At 31.9% G+C, this 16,300-nt stretch overlaps 2 protein-coding genes and 1 long non-coding RNA gene across 3 annotated transcripts; 2 read left to right on the top strand and 1 right to left on the bottom strand.

Moving 5' to 3' along the window:
- The first annotated feature begins 1,614 nt into the window (after positions 1-1,614).
- LOC102623424 (probable flavin-containing monooxygenase 1) lies at positions 1,615-5,234 on the top strand. The gene is made up of 5 exons (XM_006474613.3): positions 1,615-2,104; positions 2,743-2,983; positions 3,823-4,001; positions 4,266-4,615; positions 4,740-5,234. Exons 1-5 carry the CDS (start codon positions 1,652-1,654, stop codon positions 5,083-5,085), a joined length of 1,569 nt encoding a protein of 522 aa, XP_006474676.1. The 5' UTR covers positions 1,615-1,651; the 3' UTR covers positions 5,086-5,234.
- Positions 5,235-9,047: 3,813 nt separating this feature from the next.
- Positions 9,048-15,353, bottom strand: LOC102627931 (uncharacterized). The gene is made up of 3 exons (XM_015529057.3): positions 15,158-15,353; positions 9,871-14,947; positions 9,048-9,422 (listed from the first exon to the last, which is right to left on the bottom strand). Exons 2-3 carry the CDS (start codon positions 11,031-11,033, stop codon positions 9,374-9,376), a joined length of 1,212 nt encoding a protein of 403 aa, XP_015384543.1. The 5' UTR covers positions 11,034-14,947; positions 15,158-15,353; the 3' UTR covers positions 9,048-9,373.
- Positions 15,049-15,625, top strand: LOC127899736 (uncharacterized). Its single transcript, XR_008051689.1, has 2 exons — positions 15,049-15,190; positions 15,348-15,625. It is a non-coding gene; the product is annotated as an uncharacterized LOC127899736 (long non-coding RNA).
- The last annotated feature ends 675 nt before the right edge of the window (positions 15,626-16,300 follow it).

Here is a 16,300-nt window from a genome sequence, read left to right as displayed (position 1 = left end):
ATTGTTAGTTTTCTCTATACTAAAGTCGATATATACCACTTATCCCTTAATATTCAATAGTACTCTCCTTTGACACAAGAATGTTTAAAGGAAAAGAGGGATAAATGGGTCATTTTCTTGATATTTGATCTTAGGAATATAAAAATATATATTTACTATAAGAAAAATGTTTAAAAATAAAAAATTCAAGAAAAATATCTTATTGTTAATTTTTTATTCATACCAAAAACTATTTTTCTTTTTTTTTTGTATTTAATTATTTTAATTTTAATTTCAATTTATATGATTAATTTAATTTATAATAAATATGAATAAAAATGTGTGAAAATAAGGGTAATATTGTGCACTTATGCTGTTGTAGAGGTTAGTAGGTATGATGAAAATAATAGGGAATAAATAATATACATTGATTTCAATAGGGAGAAACTAACAATCTCCCCCCACCCCCCCTTTTTTTTTTCCAATACACCTATCAGATGCAGACCAATGTTTTTTACTAGTGCTTGTCACGTAATAAAACAGTATAGACTTACTCTTGTAAAAGTTTGGCCGGCTCTAACACTACAAAGTCCGGCCTAACTTACAATCAAAAAATGGCTCCAGAGTTGAATGTTTCCTCGTGCTAATATTATTAGTCCAATAACTATTTTTAATCAATGTCAGATATTTTTGATATCACTCAATATAACAATTTTTTTTTTATCTGCCATTCTTAGTTCTCAAATTAAGATGCATAATTTTTCTCTATGTTGTATTCCACTTTGAACTCTTATTCATCTTTTAATTATCTTGTGTATATAAATATTCTTATGATTTAATTGAACTCTTAATTGAAACATATAAATATTCTACGTACTAATATATTTTAGTAGTGAGTCAACGGTTTCATAGTACAGATTATGTAATGATTTAATTGTAACATAAGTAAGCGCAAGCTACCGTGGAAATCTTCATAAATAAATTAGTAGATAGACCTCTAGTGTCTAGTGTAACAAAATTATAAAAACTCATTGACCTCAACCAAGTACAACTACGAAAACATGGCCTGAAGATTACAATGGTCAAATTAATCACAAAACTATGGGAACACAAGAATTCAAATCGGTCTTTTATATATTTTATTCATGCACATAAGTGACTCATATTTACAATTATTTATCATAAAACAAAGCAAAATTCTGATAATGAAAAATAAATGGCGAATGGATCAAGGCATCATTACCTCTTATGGAAAGCGTTTAAGGTGTTATGCTTGCATCATGCACAAAAATCTCATTTTAGTTGGTCACAACTCATAAGGAAATAATTTTTTTAATGATACGTGGTGTGTTTTGCATGTGAACCAAAAAACTAAACTAGTTATTAAATGTTTTACTTGAAAAATTTTCAACTAGTTTTTTATTTTTTATTTTTAAAAAGAGAGAAATAAATACTTTCACAATTTACCTAATTATCATGAAGTGGACAGAGAAAACGACTGCGTGGACTACCATTGAACCAACCAATACTCACTTAATTAACTAAGAGCCATATGTTAATGAAGGAAATTAGTCACCATCCTGCTCTATAAATAGCTCGCATTCTTGCACTTCCAACTTCACAATAAAACGCACGAGAAAGCATTAGTTGTATCATCATATTGAGCAATAATATGGCTAGTGCACAAAACCATGTTCAATATTCTTCCAAAATTGGGATCATTGGGGCTGGCATTAGTGGTATAGCTACCGCTAAACAGCTTCGCCATTATGATCCATTGGTTTTTGAGGCCACAAATTCAATTGGGGGTGTTTGGAAACATTGCTCTTTTAACTCAACTAAGCTCCAAACCCCTCGATGTGATTTCCAGTTTTCGGATTATCCTTGGCCTGAAAGGGATGATGCAAGCTTTCCTTCTCATGTTGAGCTATTGGATTACTTGCATGGCTATGCTGTTCACTTTGATGTACTCAAATACATCAAGTTTAACTCAAAGGTGGTGGAAATTCGGCACCTTGGTGACCGTGACACTGCCCGAGTTTCTGATACTGCTGGAGAGTATGGCTCTTTATTAAAAGGCCATCCTGTCTGGGAAGTAGCTGTTGAGACCAATCAAGCCATTCAGGTTGTTATTTTAATTAATTCCAAGTTATACGCCCATCGCAAAAATTTTATTCTTTCTTCTCCCCCCCCCCCCCCCCCCCCCCCCCCCCCCCTTAAGCTTGTAGGTTGAGTGGTTTATTTAAACACGTGACATATTAAAGCCAAAGTTTTGTATTCAACCCCTCAGGTGTTCATCGGGTACCTCAATTAAAATGTCAGCTCATTTTTTTTTACCATTGTCTTGATCGATTTAATCTTAAAATTGGAAACGCTCATTTTTGGGTCTTTGTTTAAATCTTTTAACACCACCGACTTTCATGTGGGATAGGCTGTTAAGCCATGTCTTTAATTAATACTAGTATTGTTTGGCTCTTGTCTGCAACCTTAAAGCTTTTAGGTCAAATGATTATGATTTATCTAAATATCCATAGTTACAAGCTATTCGGTATTTGATAGGTTATCTGGAAGATAGCATGACCAAATGGCTTATTGTTAAAGTTAACATTTCTTTCTTTTTAACAGTGGTGGAGTTTTGATGGGTTTTGAAACATAAAAGGAAAATAATTAATTTACTGAAACAAAACATGGCAATTTAGCTGATTTTCTAAAAATAATAATAATAATAATTAATTAAGGCATCTATTGTGTTTCATGATACAGTGGTACGGGTTCGAGTTGCTTGTGATGTGTATTGGAAAGTTTGGAGACATCCCAAGAATGCCAACTTTCCCAGCAAACAAAGGTGAAGAAATATTTGGTGGCAAGGTATTGCACTCCATGGATTACTCAAAGCTTGACAAAGAAGCAGCTACGGAGCTACTTCAAGGAAAGAAAGTTGCAATTATCGGCTACAGAAAATCAGCTATTGATTTGGCTGTAGAGTGCGCTGAGGCAAATCAAGGTATCCAAAAAATTAATTAACCTAGCTAAGAAGATTCTAATATATACATTTATTGATAGAAATACGGCATGTAATATCTCTATTTAACACAATTTAATGGTGGAATTTATTTGGCACACCTTAGATATATTTATGCTGGTGAAATTCTAATGTACATCTTAATTAAAATTTCCACGATTGTGATATATCTCTTGTTTATTAGGAGAAAGTGATTAAGTGTCAAGTTCCAAATTATAATAATGTCACGTTAACTTGTACAAGTTGAATTATATATATATATGTGTGTGTGTGTGTGTGTGCGCGCGCGCGCGTGTGTGAGGATAGAGGAAAATATATAAAAATTATATGCGATAGTTTGATAGAGTCTAAATAAATTATTTAAGATAGTTTGACTGAGAGAATTCCTTCCTCAAATAGTTTGACTGAGAGAATTCCTTCCTCGTTCTTTTTGTTTTATTGATTTGTATGCTTTCTGCTGATTTGATACTAACCAGCTCTTTGACTTCGCAATCCAATAATTATTTGCTCTAGGGTTATATGAATCTCCTAGAACTTGAGGAAATGACTTTCCACAAAAGGAAATAATATATTGACTAGTTGAATAGAAATTTCATTGAAAGTAATGAAGTAGAAATTAAGAATAAGAGAAATTTTAGAAGAATATTAAGAATATCCAGGATGAGCAATTTTACTAATAATTTTTTTTTTCCTCCAAGCTAGACAACTAATGTCTGTTTCCATGACAAATTAATTGAATGCCAGATGAGAGATTTAATTATTGTCTTTTCCATTACTTAGAAACTGACATATGTTTGGTTTAATTTCTTTATCTATTGAAGGACCAAACGGACAGCCATGTACAATGGTGATAAGGACTTTACACTGGACTCTTCCATCATACAGGATATGGGGATTGCCCTTTTTCTTATTTTATTCAACAAGGTCTTCTCAATTTCTCCATCCGAGGCCAAACTTAGGCTTCCTCAGGACCTCCCTTTGTTCCATATTATCACCCATGGTAAATTCAAAGTTCTTTGTTATTTTTTATTTTAGGACATTAATAATACTTATTTTCCAGTGCCAGATGTCCGCGTTTTGTGAAATGCTCAGTTAGTAATTAGTAACTAATTTCAGTATAATATGAACTCTATCGTGTTACAAAAACACAAACACTGAATTACTTGAACTTTACATTTACAAGACACTAATATCCGCACCTATATAAGTATTTTTTTCATTAACTAATACAGAAACTTAATTTTTGTTCTTTAAAAAAAAACAGCGAAAAGCAATTTCGAAGTTCATAGAGTCCTACTTGGTGTGGAAGCTACCTCTTGTGAAGTTTGGGCTAAAACCAGATCATCCATTTGAGGAGGACTATGCATCTTGCCAAATGGCAATTTTGCCAGAAAATTTCTTCTCTGAAGCAGAAAAGGGGAACATATTATTCAAAAGAGCGCCAAAATGGTGGTTTTGGAGTGGAGGAATTGAGTTTGAAGACAAGTCCAAATTGGAAGCTGATGTTGTTCTTCTTGCTACTGGCTACGATGGCAAGAAGAAGCTCCAATCTATATTACCAAAACCCTTCTCAAGTCTACTTGCCGACTCTTCGGGGATCATGCCCTTGTACAGGTAAACTAATCTTGACGTATACGTTGTGTAATATTACTGGATGATTGTGCTGCATGGATCAATACTGTTGCTTTAATTAATGCATGTGCTGACGGAAGAATGTGTACGTTAATATGTGCGGCAGGGGCACTATTCATCCGTTGATACCCAACATGGCATTTGTGGGTTACATTGAGACTGTGTCAAATCTTCAGACAGCAGAGATAAGGTGCAAATGGTTGGCTAGGCTTGCTGATCAGAAATTCAAGCTTCCAGCTGTTGAAAAAATGCTTGAGCAAACAACTAAAGAGGTGGAAATAATGAAGCAAACGACTAGATTTTTCAAGAGACACTGCATTTCTACATTCAGCATTAACCATAGCGATGAGATTTGTGAAGAAATGGGATGGAAATCTTGGAGGAAGAACAATTGGATCTCGGAAGCTTTTAGGCCTTACAGCAGCCAAGATTATCAAGAAGCGAAATACTAAAAAAGTCTCTCTATCTTTAAATTATCTAAAGATCAAGACCCTCTTCTTATCTAAATAAATATTTTATCGGTCTCTTGTGAGTGATTTAAAATTCTCTTATTATCTTTTGTATGCTTGAACTTCTAAATTAGTCATTACTATGGAATAAAGGAAACTATTATATATTTTAAAGAATAAATTTGATTATCTTTTAATTAGTATAGAGTTGTTCTTTATTTGTGTACATTTCATTTTATTAAAATTTAGATGATTTTTTATGCAAATAATTGTCAAAATACAACAATAAGAGTTCAAGTTTACGTTCGGAGGAAACCAAAAAAAAAAAAAAATAGTAACTCTTTCTATAAAAAGGTTGGTGATCCAAATTTTATTAGAATTCAAATGACAAGAAAATTATATAAAAATTCAGACGATAAGAAACTTATACAAATAAGTTAGGAGAGTAATATTCGGAAATTAAAACACAAAATTTTAGAATAGCCAAGAAACAGAGGATTCAAGTACTTTTGCAATCATGCCATGTGACGTTCCACAAGATAAAATCAAACTAGAAGTTGGAGAAACCTCTCAACTTCATTTTTATCTTTAAAACTCGGGTTCCTCTATGATGCTGTAATTTTTTTACAGCATCAATAATGTTTTTAATTGTGTACCATTGGATTTAATCAATGGTACACAATATTTGTACTAAAAAAATTAAAAAATAATGGTAAATGGTTAACAAACGTGTAAGGGGTGGAGAATTTTGTAAAATAACTATGATCATCCTTAGAGTTTGAAACAATTTCACTTAAATAGCATATTTTATTTAAAATTATTTTTTAATCCTCCTTTAAATTTGAAATGTGATAATCTTTTTTTAAATAAATCTTCCAAAATCTATTACCATTAAGTATAAAATATAATGATAGGTTATTTAACACAAATCAAATAAATAAGCTACAATTGAAAATTTTATATATGATATAATAGTAATAAATAACATAACTAAGTACATATACTTAAGTAAATATCATAGTTACATTAATAAACTCATTATTGAGATTGCTTGTAACATAAAAATTACTTGATCACACATGTTTTAATAAAATTTAATATCGTATATTAAAATACTCATTATTTTATATAATATTAAGGGTCATTGTATAATTGATCATGAAGTATGTCTTATTTTTAACACCCATTTAACATACTTATTCTCTTAACTTTATATTTATCTTACAATTAATATCCTTACATGATAGGAATTTTATGTTTTATAAGCCTATATATTTTCATTTTAATTTCAAATATCACTTTGTTAATTTCACAAAAATTAAATCTTATATATATTCCTAATGAGCTTTAGTTTATGAACCGTGAAAGATTATTTTATTGATATCCTTGGATTGTAATTATAAAATTTTATGTTATTAAGAATCATTACTTTTGTTATGATAATTAATAGTGACAATAAATAAAATATTGCCTCCAATAATATTTACGTTGGAAAAAAAAGTGAAGAATATCATGTATATTTTTAGATTTTTATTGACATGGTAGGAAATTATCTCAGCCTTATAAAATTTATCTTTTACAAGTTTGTTTTCATTTTATTTTCAAATGTCACTTTGTTAATTTAATAAAAGTTAAATCTAACACATATTCCTAATTAACTTTAGTTTATGAATCATAAAAGATAATTTTATTGTTATTCTTTGATAGTAATTATAAATTTTTTATGCTACGAAAAGTCATTACTTTTATTATGATAATAAATAGTGACAATAAATAAAATATTACATCAAATAATATTTAATGGACAAAATGAGGAAAAAAATCATTGTATGTTTTTATATTTCCATTATAAAGATATGGTTTGAAATACTTTAACTTAAAATTTTGGCACAATATTTTTGACCCACTAATATCTCATAATCTAATGGTTGATATTGAAAGTCAAAGCAACATTTCAAAATGTTATATCCTCCACCATTGAATTGCATGAAATAAATAGTTTAATTTTTTAATAAAAAATTAAATCATAATATTTCTCACTCTATAGACTATAGTTATATAGACATATATATTTTTCAATAATAATTGGTGAATAAAATATTTCTCATTTGTTGTGACTCATATAATATTATTAATAAAACACATATAAAATAGTTAATTTATTGCAATGCTTTCTATTATCATTATTGTTTAGGTATTAATGGTTTGTAATTAAATTCATACAATACAAATTATTACAAGACTTTGTGTTAAATAACCTACTTGATAATATATTTTATACTTAATGGTAACTGATTATGAAAGATTTCTTTAAAAGAGATTATCATATTACAAATTTAAAGGAGGGCTGAAAAGTAATTTTAAATAAATATACTATTTAAGTGAAATTGTTTCAAACTCTAAGGGTGGTCACAATTATTTTACAAAAATTATCCACCCACTTGAACGGTTATCATTATTTTAAAATTTTTTTTAGTACAAATGTTATATACCATTAATTAAATCTAATGGTTCACAATTAATACATTATTGATGCTGTAAAAAACTTTACAGCATCATAGAGGAACCCTTAAAACTCTGAGAAAAATTATCTTTGTTTTTACATTGGTTGCTTAATGCTTTGGGACCCGGAAGCCCAACATGCTGAACAAAGGAAAAATTCAAGATCACGCTATTTCTTGGACATTTGAGTCCTAGTCATGACTCATCATCACTCATCATGAGTTATGGGCTTATACGGCCACTATATGTTAATACTATACTAGTTTTAAAACAAGACAATGAACATAGAATAAAAGGACATGACTAAATTGAAAAATATTAGTAAGGGTTGCTTTGATGATGTTGTATAGTTTTTAAAATAATTAATATTAGTCATGTTGTAAAAATAATTAGTTATAAAGAAAACCAGTTAAATGTTTAGTAAATTTTATTCTTAAAAGTACTATTATTTTTTAAAATATTAATAAATGTTTAGTAAATCTCATTTTTTAAATACCATAAGAATATAAATGACTTAAATAGACATAAAGCATAAAATTTATTTACACATACATTTATAAATACTTGTATATCATAATATTTTATAAGTAATAATCGATAACTAGAATAAATATTTTTATTTTATTAATGGTTTTTTTTTGTTATCTCAATATAATTGGAAGTAATAGTTTTCTCTTTAAATATAATGATTTTATTTCTTAATTGAATAAGAATATTTTTTTTTACAATATATATATATATATATATATATATATATATATATATACTGATTCATAAAATTAGAATTTGAAAAACTACTCTTTCCTTACTTTTCAAAGTATACTATAGGATGGAGTGCTTTTGACAAAAATGATTATTGAAAAACTTTTCAAAAGCAATGACCTTATTTCTATGGGCATTGTTCTCTTCAACTACAAAGGCAGTTTGATTGTCTATGTGACATTTATTACTTGCCACATATAATAGCGGAAAAACAACTCTAAATAAATATAAAGAGACCAATGAAAACTGTATTATAAATTAAGGATTTTCGATATATTATTTGATTTCTGAAAACTGATTAAACAGAAAAAAATACCAGTTTTCACAACTTAAAATATACATCTAATTCTTTTAAACATAAAAATACAATTCATCTAATTGATTATTATATGTGGGAGCCTTGGAGACTGGAGAGAACAAAAAAAAAATCACTTTTTTTTTTATTCTTTTATAATACCCCTTTTGCTCTTTTGTTTCTTTAATTTTCCTTTATTCTCTCCCTTTTTATCTGGATTCTCTTGGGAGTGTCTTTGACATTTAGGATACATGCATAAAAGCAATTCCACTTTATTAAGCCCACAGGCTTCTCACTGAAAATGTTATCACATCCCATTTCATTACTTGCCAGCCTTCACTTCGGCAAGCACATGACTATATTTAACAGTTTCAACAATCAACTTTCAACTTTCAACATGGCAGAATTGAAGAAATTGTCACTTAAAAGGCCATTAATGGATAAACGAAGGGCAGCACTGAAGCTGTTGAAAAAGAGAGAATGATGAGAGCTACTACATATATTTAATTTCTTTCACATAAGAAATTGACTAGGGAGAAAAGTATACTTACTCCCTTTTTACATTATTTTCCTCCATGGCCAGCCTGCCAACTTAAACATCTGTCTTTGCAAGCCTTATTAGATTCAAAAGTTTCTAAAAGACTACCGAAACAAAACTTAATCAAAGTGAAAAAATAATAATAAAAATGACAAAGATTTTATTGACAAAAAATAGTCAATCTTTGCCAAGACTCAAGAGAGCCACTCGCTATCCATTCCTTCAAATTCTCCGATGTCCATGCTGTTCATCACCAAATTACAGGATAAAACAAAAACAGAATCAGTAAACTTATCATCCAGCAACAACTTTTGTATGGACATGGGGTAAAAAATAAAAATAAATATAAATCTCATTGTTGCACACAATTAAAAATTTTCCTTTGTAGGCTGATCAAACTAACACGTCAATTTGGATACGGACATGGTAGATGCCTCCAAATTCCAAGCTAAAATAGGAAAAATTTTAATATTGATTCCACACCGACTAATAACTACTATCTAAAGAAATGTACTGCATTTAGAATCACTTATGGATCCAAATTTTAACTGTTATATTAGTGTTCTAAATTAAATTAAAGGTGTGATTCATGGTAGATGATAAAAGATGCCAGGATACAATGCATGTAACATAAAACATTTGCACATGCCACTTCTTCTTTATTTCAATTTTAAAAATTAGACAAACTTACCAAGGCAAGGCAGGATCTTGGAAGTAGTCATCTGGGCAGTAATCGTTGAAATGTTGTTGCAGGCAGCTCTCATTTGCATTCAGCCAGGCTGGAAACTCCATGACTTCATCAAAGGGATGGAACCCATCATCCTCAGAATTCATTTCTTCCGGCCCAGGTTCCATGTTCTTCAAGAACTTGAACCACCATGCTGAGGTCACCAAATTCATTTTATCATTCCATTCCATCTGATGCTGTTCTCCAATTGATCTGATCTCTGCCATCTCCTCATCGCCCAAAGCTGGATGTAAGCCAATTCCACCACTGGAGTCAAGAACATTAGTCATAGCAGTAGGGCCCCCCATATCCTGCGATATTGCAGTAAAAGGGTGCTCTTCAGTCGCAACTGAAAGTGGGGGAGACGAAGATGACGATGGAGATGAATATGAGTAGATTGATGGGTTGTTGCTATTGTTATAAATAGTGGTATCCAAGTTGTTGAAATCATGGAGATTGAGGTTTAGGCCCAAGGTTTGATTTGGCAGAGGAAAATTGAGAGCTTCAGGAAAAGCCGAAGGAACTTGAGAAGCAGGCCAAGAATAAGAATTAGGAGGAGGAGGACAAGAGAAGGATGAGTATGAGAAATTGGCTATATTTGATGGGTATATTCTGGGATTTCTCCTTGATTTTAACTTTCCTTCTTGCTCAAAACATGGTTGAGTTGAGAGATGTAAAGGTTGTGACTGTCGTAGTTGTTGTTGCTGTTCTTGCTGCTGTTGTTGTTCACTGGCTTGTTTCATAGCTGCCCTATGAAACTTGAGTGCAGTGACAATTTCTCTCCTAGCCTCCGCCATGTTTAGAAGCCTTTCTTGATATGGCCTACTTGTGTGGAGTCTCCTCCTAACTTGTTTTTTGTGTTGTTGAGGTTGTTGAGGTTGCTGGGTTTCTGGGATTTCACTAAATCCTTCACCAAATTTGGTCAACTTTTGGCTAGAGACACTATCTCCATCAAAATCAGGGTCTTTGGGGCTCATGGGGTCTTTGGTTCTTGAGGAGGTTAGTTGTTTCACAAGGCTACGGATGTAAGCACCAGAGAGATGGGGCTGATCACCTCTGAGCTTACTAAGCTTGCTATCTAATTCCATTCCCTCTTTAGTTTCTTGCTTTGAAGATCTACCCCTCATCTCTCTCTCAATTCCTTTTAATCTCTGCCTTTAAACTTAGGAATGTATAGAGAGAAGGTGGGTTGGGAGAATCATGGGTTTCTCTATATTGTGAGGGACAAAGTACACAATGCAGAGACAGGCAGAGGCTGATCCGCAGTACTCCTGAAGGCCTCATGGGTGTTATAAATACTAGTTGGGGACAGTCTAGGGTTTTTAAATTCTTTTGGATTTTTCCTTGATTTGGCAAACCACATATGTTACCTTTTTATTACCCACCTTAAATGGGCAGTTAGAAGATTTCCATTACCCAGGTACCCCTTTACTAGAGGTTTTTCGATAGGCTGGAATACTTCCCATCCCCTTCAAGATGAAATTAATTCAGTTTATACCTCCCTTAGTCCTAAGCAATCATATAATCCAACAGTGAAAAATTCTTTCTACAAACACATAATTTGGGATATTCTTAATCATCATCCATGAAAATAAAGAAAAACTAAAGAGGGATCATCATGTGACAGATTGTAAGTTCATCTACTTCATAAATACGCAAGATGAACTAAGAGATGGCAACAAATATTTGATGTTAACTGCCTAATGTTTGTTGAAGGCAGAGAAGTGCACCATACCCCCACGAAACTATATTGTCTGAGCATCACTTAGCTAAAAATTCTACAGAGGAAAAGGAAATGCTTACAATGACATAGAATCAAGTCCTCATAGTATAAAGGTCCAATCCAGTGACTCCTAGGTGGGTGGGAATACATAAAAGGTGGATTCTTAGGTCCATGAGGAAATAAGGTTCTTTTGGTAATTGGAAGGATTTTTGGATTGTAATTTCTTGATTAACTAGTCTTACTCATCCTCAGGGGGTAATTTAGTCAAGGATTATTAATTGGTTTTCTGGTATCTATATCTTGTCTGCAAGTAGGATGGGACAAGGCACTAAAAACGTCAGTAAAAGCCTATTGAGACCTGACAGAAGAATCTCCATTACTGTTGTAACCTTCTCTTTTAGTATTCCCTTTTTTAGGAAAGAAGAAAAAAATTCCAATTATTCTGTTTAAAACAAATTGTTTAAAATTATTTGAGTCTGTTCATAAAAAACAGAGAACTTGGACCTTTGGTAAAGGCATTCCACATATATAAAAGACAGAAATGCTCCATACTATCCTCTTTTTTTCCCTTATAATATATTTTTTCCTCTTATTGCCTAACTTCACTTGATATTTTTCGTTTCAACTTCTTACTCCAATTGGAGGTGGACCGAGCCAGAGCGTGGCTACTATGTTTTTCAGCAGAGTTTTCAGGCACCAACAACAGTGAAATAAAGCTTAGAGAAGGGAAGATATTACTGCTGTAAATTTAAAGAAATTAGCAAAATTCTATTTAAAATTAGATACAGACACTGTTTGTTCACAAGATGAAATTGTTGTGTATATAGGGAGACAAAATGTCTGCATTTCATTCCAAAGTAATAAAATTCAAACAATGAACACACACCCTCCTGAATTGTAGAATGACACATATCCACATATTTCTTTTTGTAACTCAAGCAAACATGTCCAGTAGTGCCATAAGACAGCACATAAGACAGCACAGTAACAGGATTGATCAGCCACTGTCTAAATAAATTAATGCACAACAATAGAAAGGGAAAGGAAGTTTCACCGAAATCTTGAAATGTAATGACTTTATTTTTACTCTACCAATCATCTAATTTTGCATATCCAAATCACAAATTATTGATCAAATCACTCTCAAGTAACTACCCATCAATACGGCATAAAGCAAGGTAGCTTTCAAGGTAGCTTTCAAGCCGTCATCACCTTCCCCCTAAGTATAAGCCCTCTCAACAGCAATTCTGCTACAAATATTTTATTCCAACCATCAAAATGCTGCTATTATTCCTATCATTTCTTAATATTTGTTGGATACATTAATTATTTAAATGTAGGTAGTTTAAGTAATTCCATATCCTGGCCAAGTTGAATGTTAGTATAAATGCTCTCTGTCATGATATAAAAAAGCAAATTACATACGAAATACGTAAATTAGTAAAACCAACCAATCTGAGCATTCAGGTTTACAGCTACCACTTGCACTACTACATCTTGGACTTTTATGATCAAAATTGATCAATACAATAAAAAAATTACTCTTAAGTCAAAATATATGTGTCCTTACAACAGCTTGCAAGAGCAATACAAAGCATACGTACACAAATGACAATTCTAATATGAAGGTTACTTCGACCATCAATCAAATAGGACAAAAATTATTTATTTGATTTTTCTTTTCCCCTCAAGTGCTCGCTATAGAAAGAATTCTTAAGAGAAAATATTAGAGCCCATTGCTATCGTTCGGGCCATTAACTATCAATTTAAGTTTTTATGTTAAAAAAATCATTAAAATTGATATTAGAGCTAATTTTGACTAAGAGATGATGTATTCAATTTCCCTCACCTAAATCTATATTTGTACATTCTTATCTTTGTTTGGCCTTGTTTATGTCTTCTATCGTTATTTAGGCTTAGCATATGACTGACTTATGTGGAATTGGCTTGTTTTTTTCATCTTTTATCTCTTCTAAGTGACGCGCTCATTTGGATTGATCTTGTACCTATGGGGAACTTGTTAGAGCTTAATATTATAATTTAGGTCATGACCTACAACCTATAAACTCATTAAAATTTTGGGTCAAGTGTGTGAAAATCTATTTGAATGTTGATAATAATTCAAAGTGCACACTGATGTTCCCCTAATTCTACAGTATAATCATAATAATTTCAACCATGAGCAGCCAAAAATCTTCATTTATAACATTTGGCTGTCTCTAGCAGGGAAATCTTCCCTCACAGTATTGAATGTAATTAAGGGTCATATTTTTCCCAAAAAAATAAAAATTAGGCATTGAAAATAAATATAAGCCCCCACCTCTAAATTTAGTGGAAAATTCTATCCATTTGTTTGATCTAGACACATCATATATGCGGATCTACAGGTTTGAGCATAAGCAGCTGATTCCTCTCTAATATGCAGAATAAATTGGGGTTTCAACAATAAATAACCTAAATATACACTTCATTCTGATCATTTTATTGTTAAAAGTCTCAACTTTCAAATATTATCCATCTTTATAGTCTTTAATTTCCTAGTCTCCATGGCAACACACATTGTATTTGTATATCCTCCTAATCCCTAAAAAATGAAAACAAAACCCCCTGTCAACTGGTTATGTGATCACCAAGCTATCACTTAAGGAATACATAAGTCAAGATTATCAAAATTAGTACGAAATGTAATAAATCCACACACACACACCAAAAAAAAAAAAAAAAAAGAGAGTCTAAAATACAACCAAAAGAAGAATGTTGGCACAGAGGGAGGGAAAGGGCAAAAAAAAAAAAAAACATTTCGGTTACATCTGAACACAGAGAAATAGCCAGGACAAAATTACTAGAATATTAAATAAATAGAATATAATAAAATAAAGAGAGAGCAGAGAGAAAGGGGGGAGGTGGCTTGCCTATTTCAGAGAAATGGATAAAGACGAAGAGAGAAAAGAAAGCTTCCACCAATCCAATTCACGCGCAGATTGAGAAAAGATTGCTTCGACGAATCACATTTCACCATCTCCACTGTCCCAGTCTCGCCAGTCATCCCCTCATATGCTTTTATTTATTTATTTATATATTTTTTGATTTCTCTCTCTCTCTCTCTTTATTTCTTTCAAGTTTCATCCAATCCATTGGATTCCGTTCACACAGAAGAAGCAGTAAACAGATTTTTGTGAAATATTTCTTTAATCTTCTATCCTCTTTTTACTACTACACATTACATACACATCTGGAGCAGCCGCCAGCACCACTTTCCTTCTTTCGCCTAAATTCAGGAGAAAACTGCAACTCGCAGTCGCAGCCAGCGCTCAAAGCCTACAAAAGCAGACGACAGGTCAAATAATAGTCAGTAATTGCCTTTCAAATCCGGATTTATTTTAACTATCACAAAAGCTGCGATTCGAACCCAGCCCTCAAATTTTGAGGCACTTTGGGAGCACAATTTTTTTTTCTTCAATTTTTTCATTAATTAAAACTTGTACAGTTCGAATGTGGGGCCAGAATTTTAGAAAAGTCGTTGCTCACCGCCCGGAGTAGACCTTAGCCTCATATGTTACGGTAACGCTTAATAAACTGTATTTAGCGTCTACCAAATGTTATTATTGTATCGCTACGAATATATTTTCGGTACCAAAAATAATTTGGTAGTTGTCAATCTTACAATGAAATGATGGATTTTATTGTTTTTTTTTTTTTTCCTCTTTTCTTATAAAAGAAATTCGTGCGAGAGGTGCAGAACATGTAGGAGGGTTTATTTGGTCATTTACGCCGTATGCAGGTCATATTAAAATGGGACTGGGGGTTCATTATTTCGATCGATGATTAAATGGCGGAGAAAAGGTGGGACCGTCTGCAAAAGAGTGACGGACATGATGTGACGCGTCACAATCAAACGGCTAATTTTCCCATTGAGGGGATGAGGTTTGAGGCTCCAATCAGATGCAGATTGCCACGTGGGATGCACGGAGAGAAACAATTTGTTGGCCCTTGCCTGCCACCGCCGAAAAAAGCCTGCACAGTCCACCCACCTCTCTTTCACACTATTATTCATCAGTGTCACCCAATTTCTTTCTCTCTCTCTCTTTTTATTTTATTTTATTTATTTTATTTGGTATAATTTTGTTAAATAATTTTTTTTTTAAATGTCAAAAACACTGAGACTTTCAGGTTTGGGTTCACGGACATTAGACCACAACTATTCACCACTATTTCATAAACGCACATCTAAATTTTGCTTGGGCACTGAATTTTGTTGATTTCTGTTACAAAAAGATTCAATTATCAATTTTTTTTTTTAAAAAAAGCTAAATTTAGGTGTCTATGTAAATCTATTTTTCATCTACGATTAATCTAAAAATGAGAATACAAATTATACAATTTAAATTATTATTATTTTTGACTGGATAATCTTCTTGCTGACAAAATTTATAATAAATTGGAGATCCCGCCAATTGCCAAGTAAAATTGCCAAATGCCAACCTTATTTGACAGTCGTCACTCTCTCCACCTGCCAGCAGACCAACCGCGTGGTTTGGTCAAAGTCTAAACGTCACATTTTATTTTTAGAGATTATTTATTTATTTTCTTCATTTCCCACTCTTAATAGAATTAGAATGTTTCTCTACAAGTTCAAAATATGTTATTACCCTATTTCGGTCGGTTTTATTT

Source organism: Citrus sinensis, chromosome 9, assembly GCF_022201045.2.
Source record: "Citrus sinensis cultivar Valencia sweet orange chromosome 9, DVS_A1.0, whole genome shotgun sequence".
NCBI classification, from domain to species: domain Eukaryota; kingdom Viridiplantae; phylum Streptophyta; class Magnoliopsida; order Sapindales; family Rutaceae; genus Citrus; species Citrus sinensis.
Note: the sequence above shows the minus strand (reverse complement) of the source record. Positions and strands in the feature narration are given on the sequence as shown.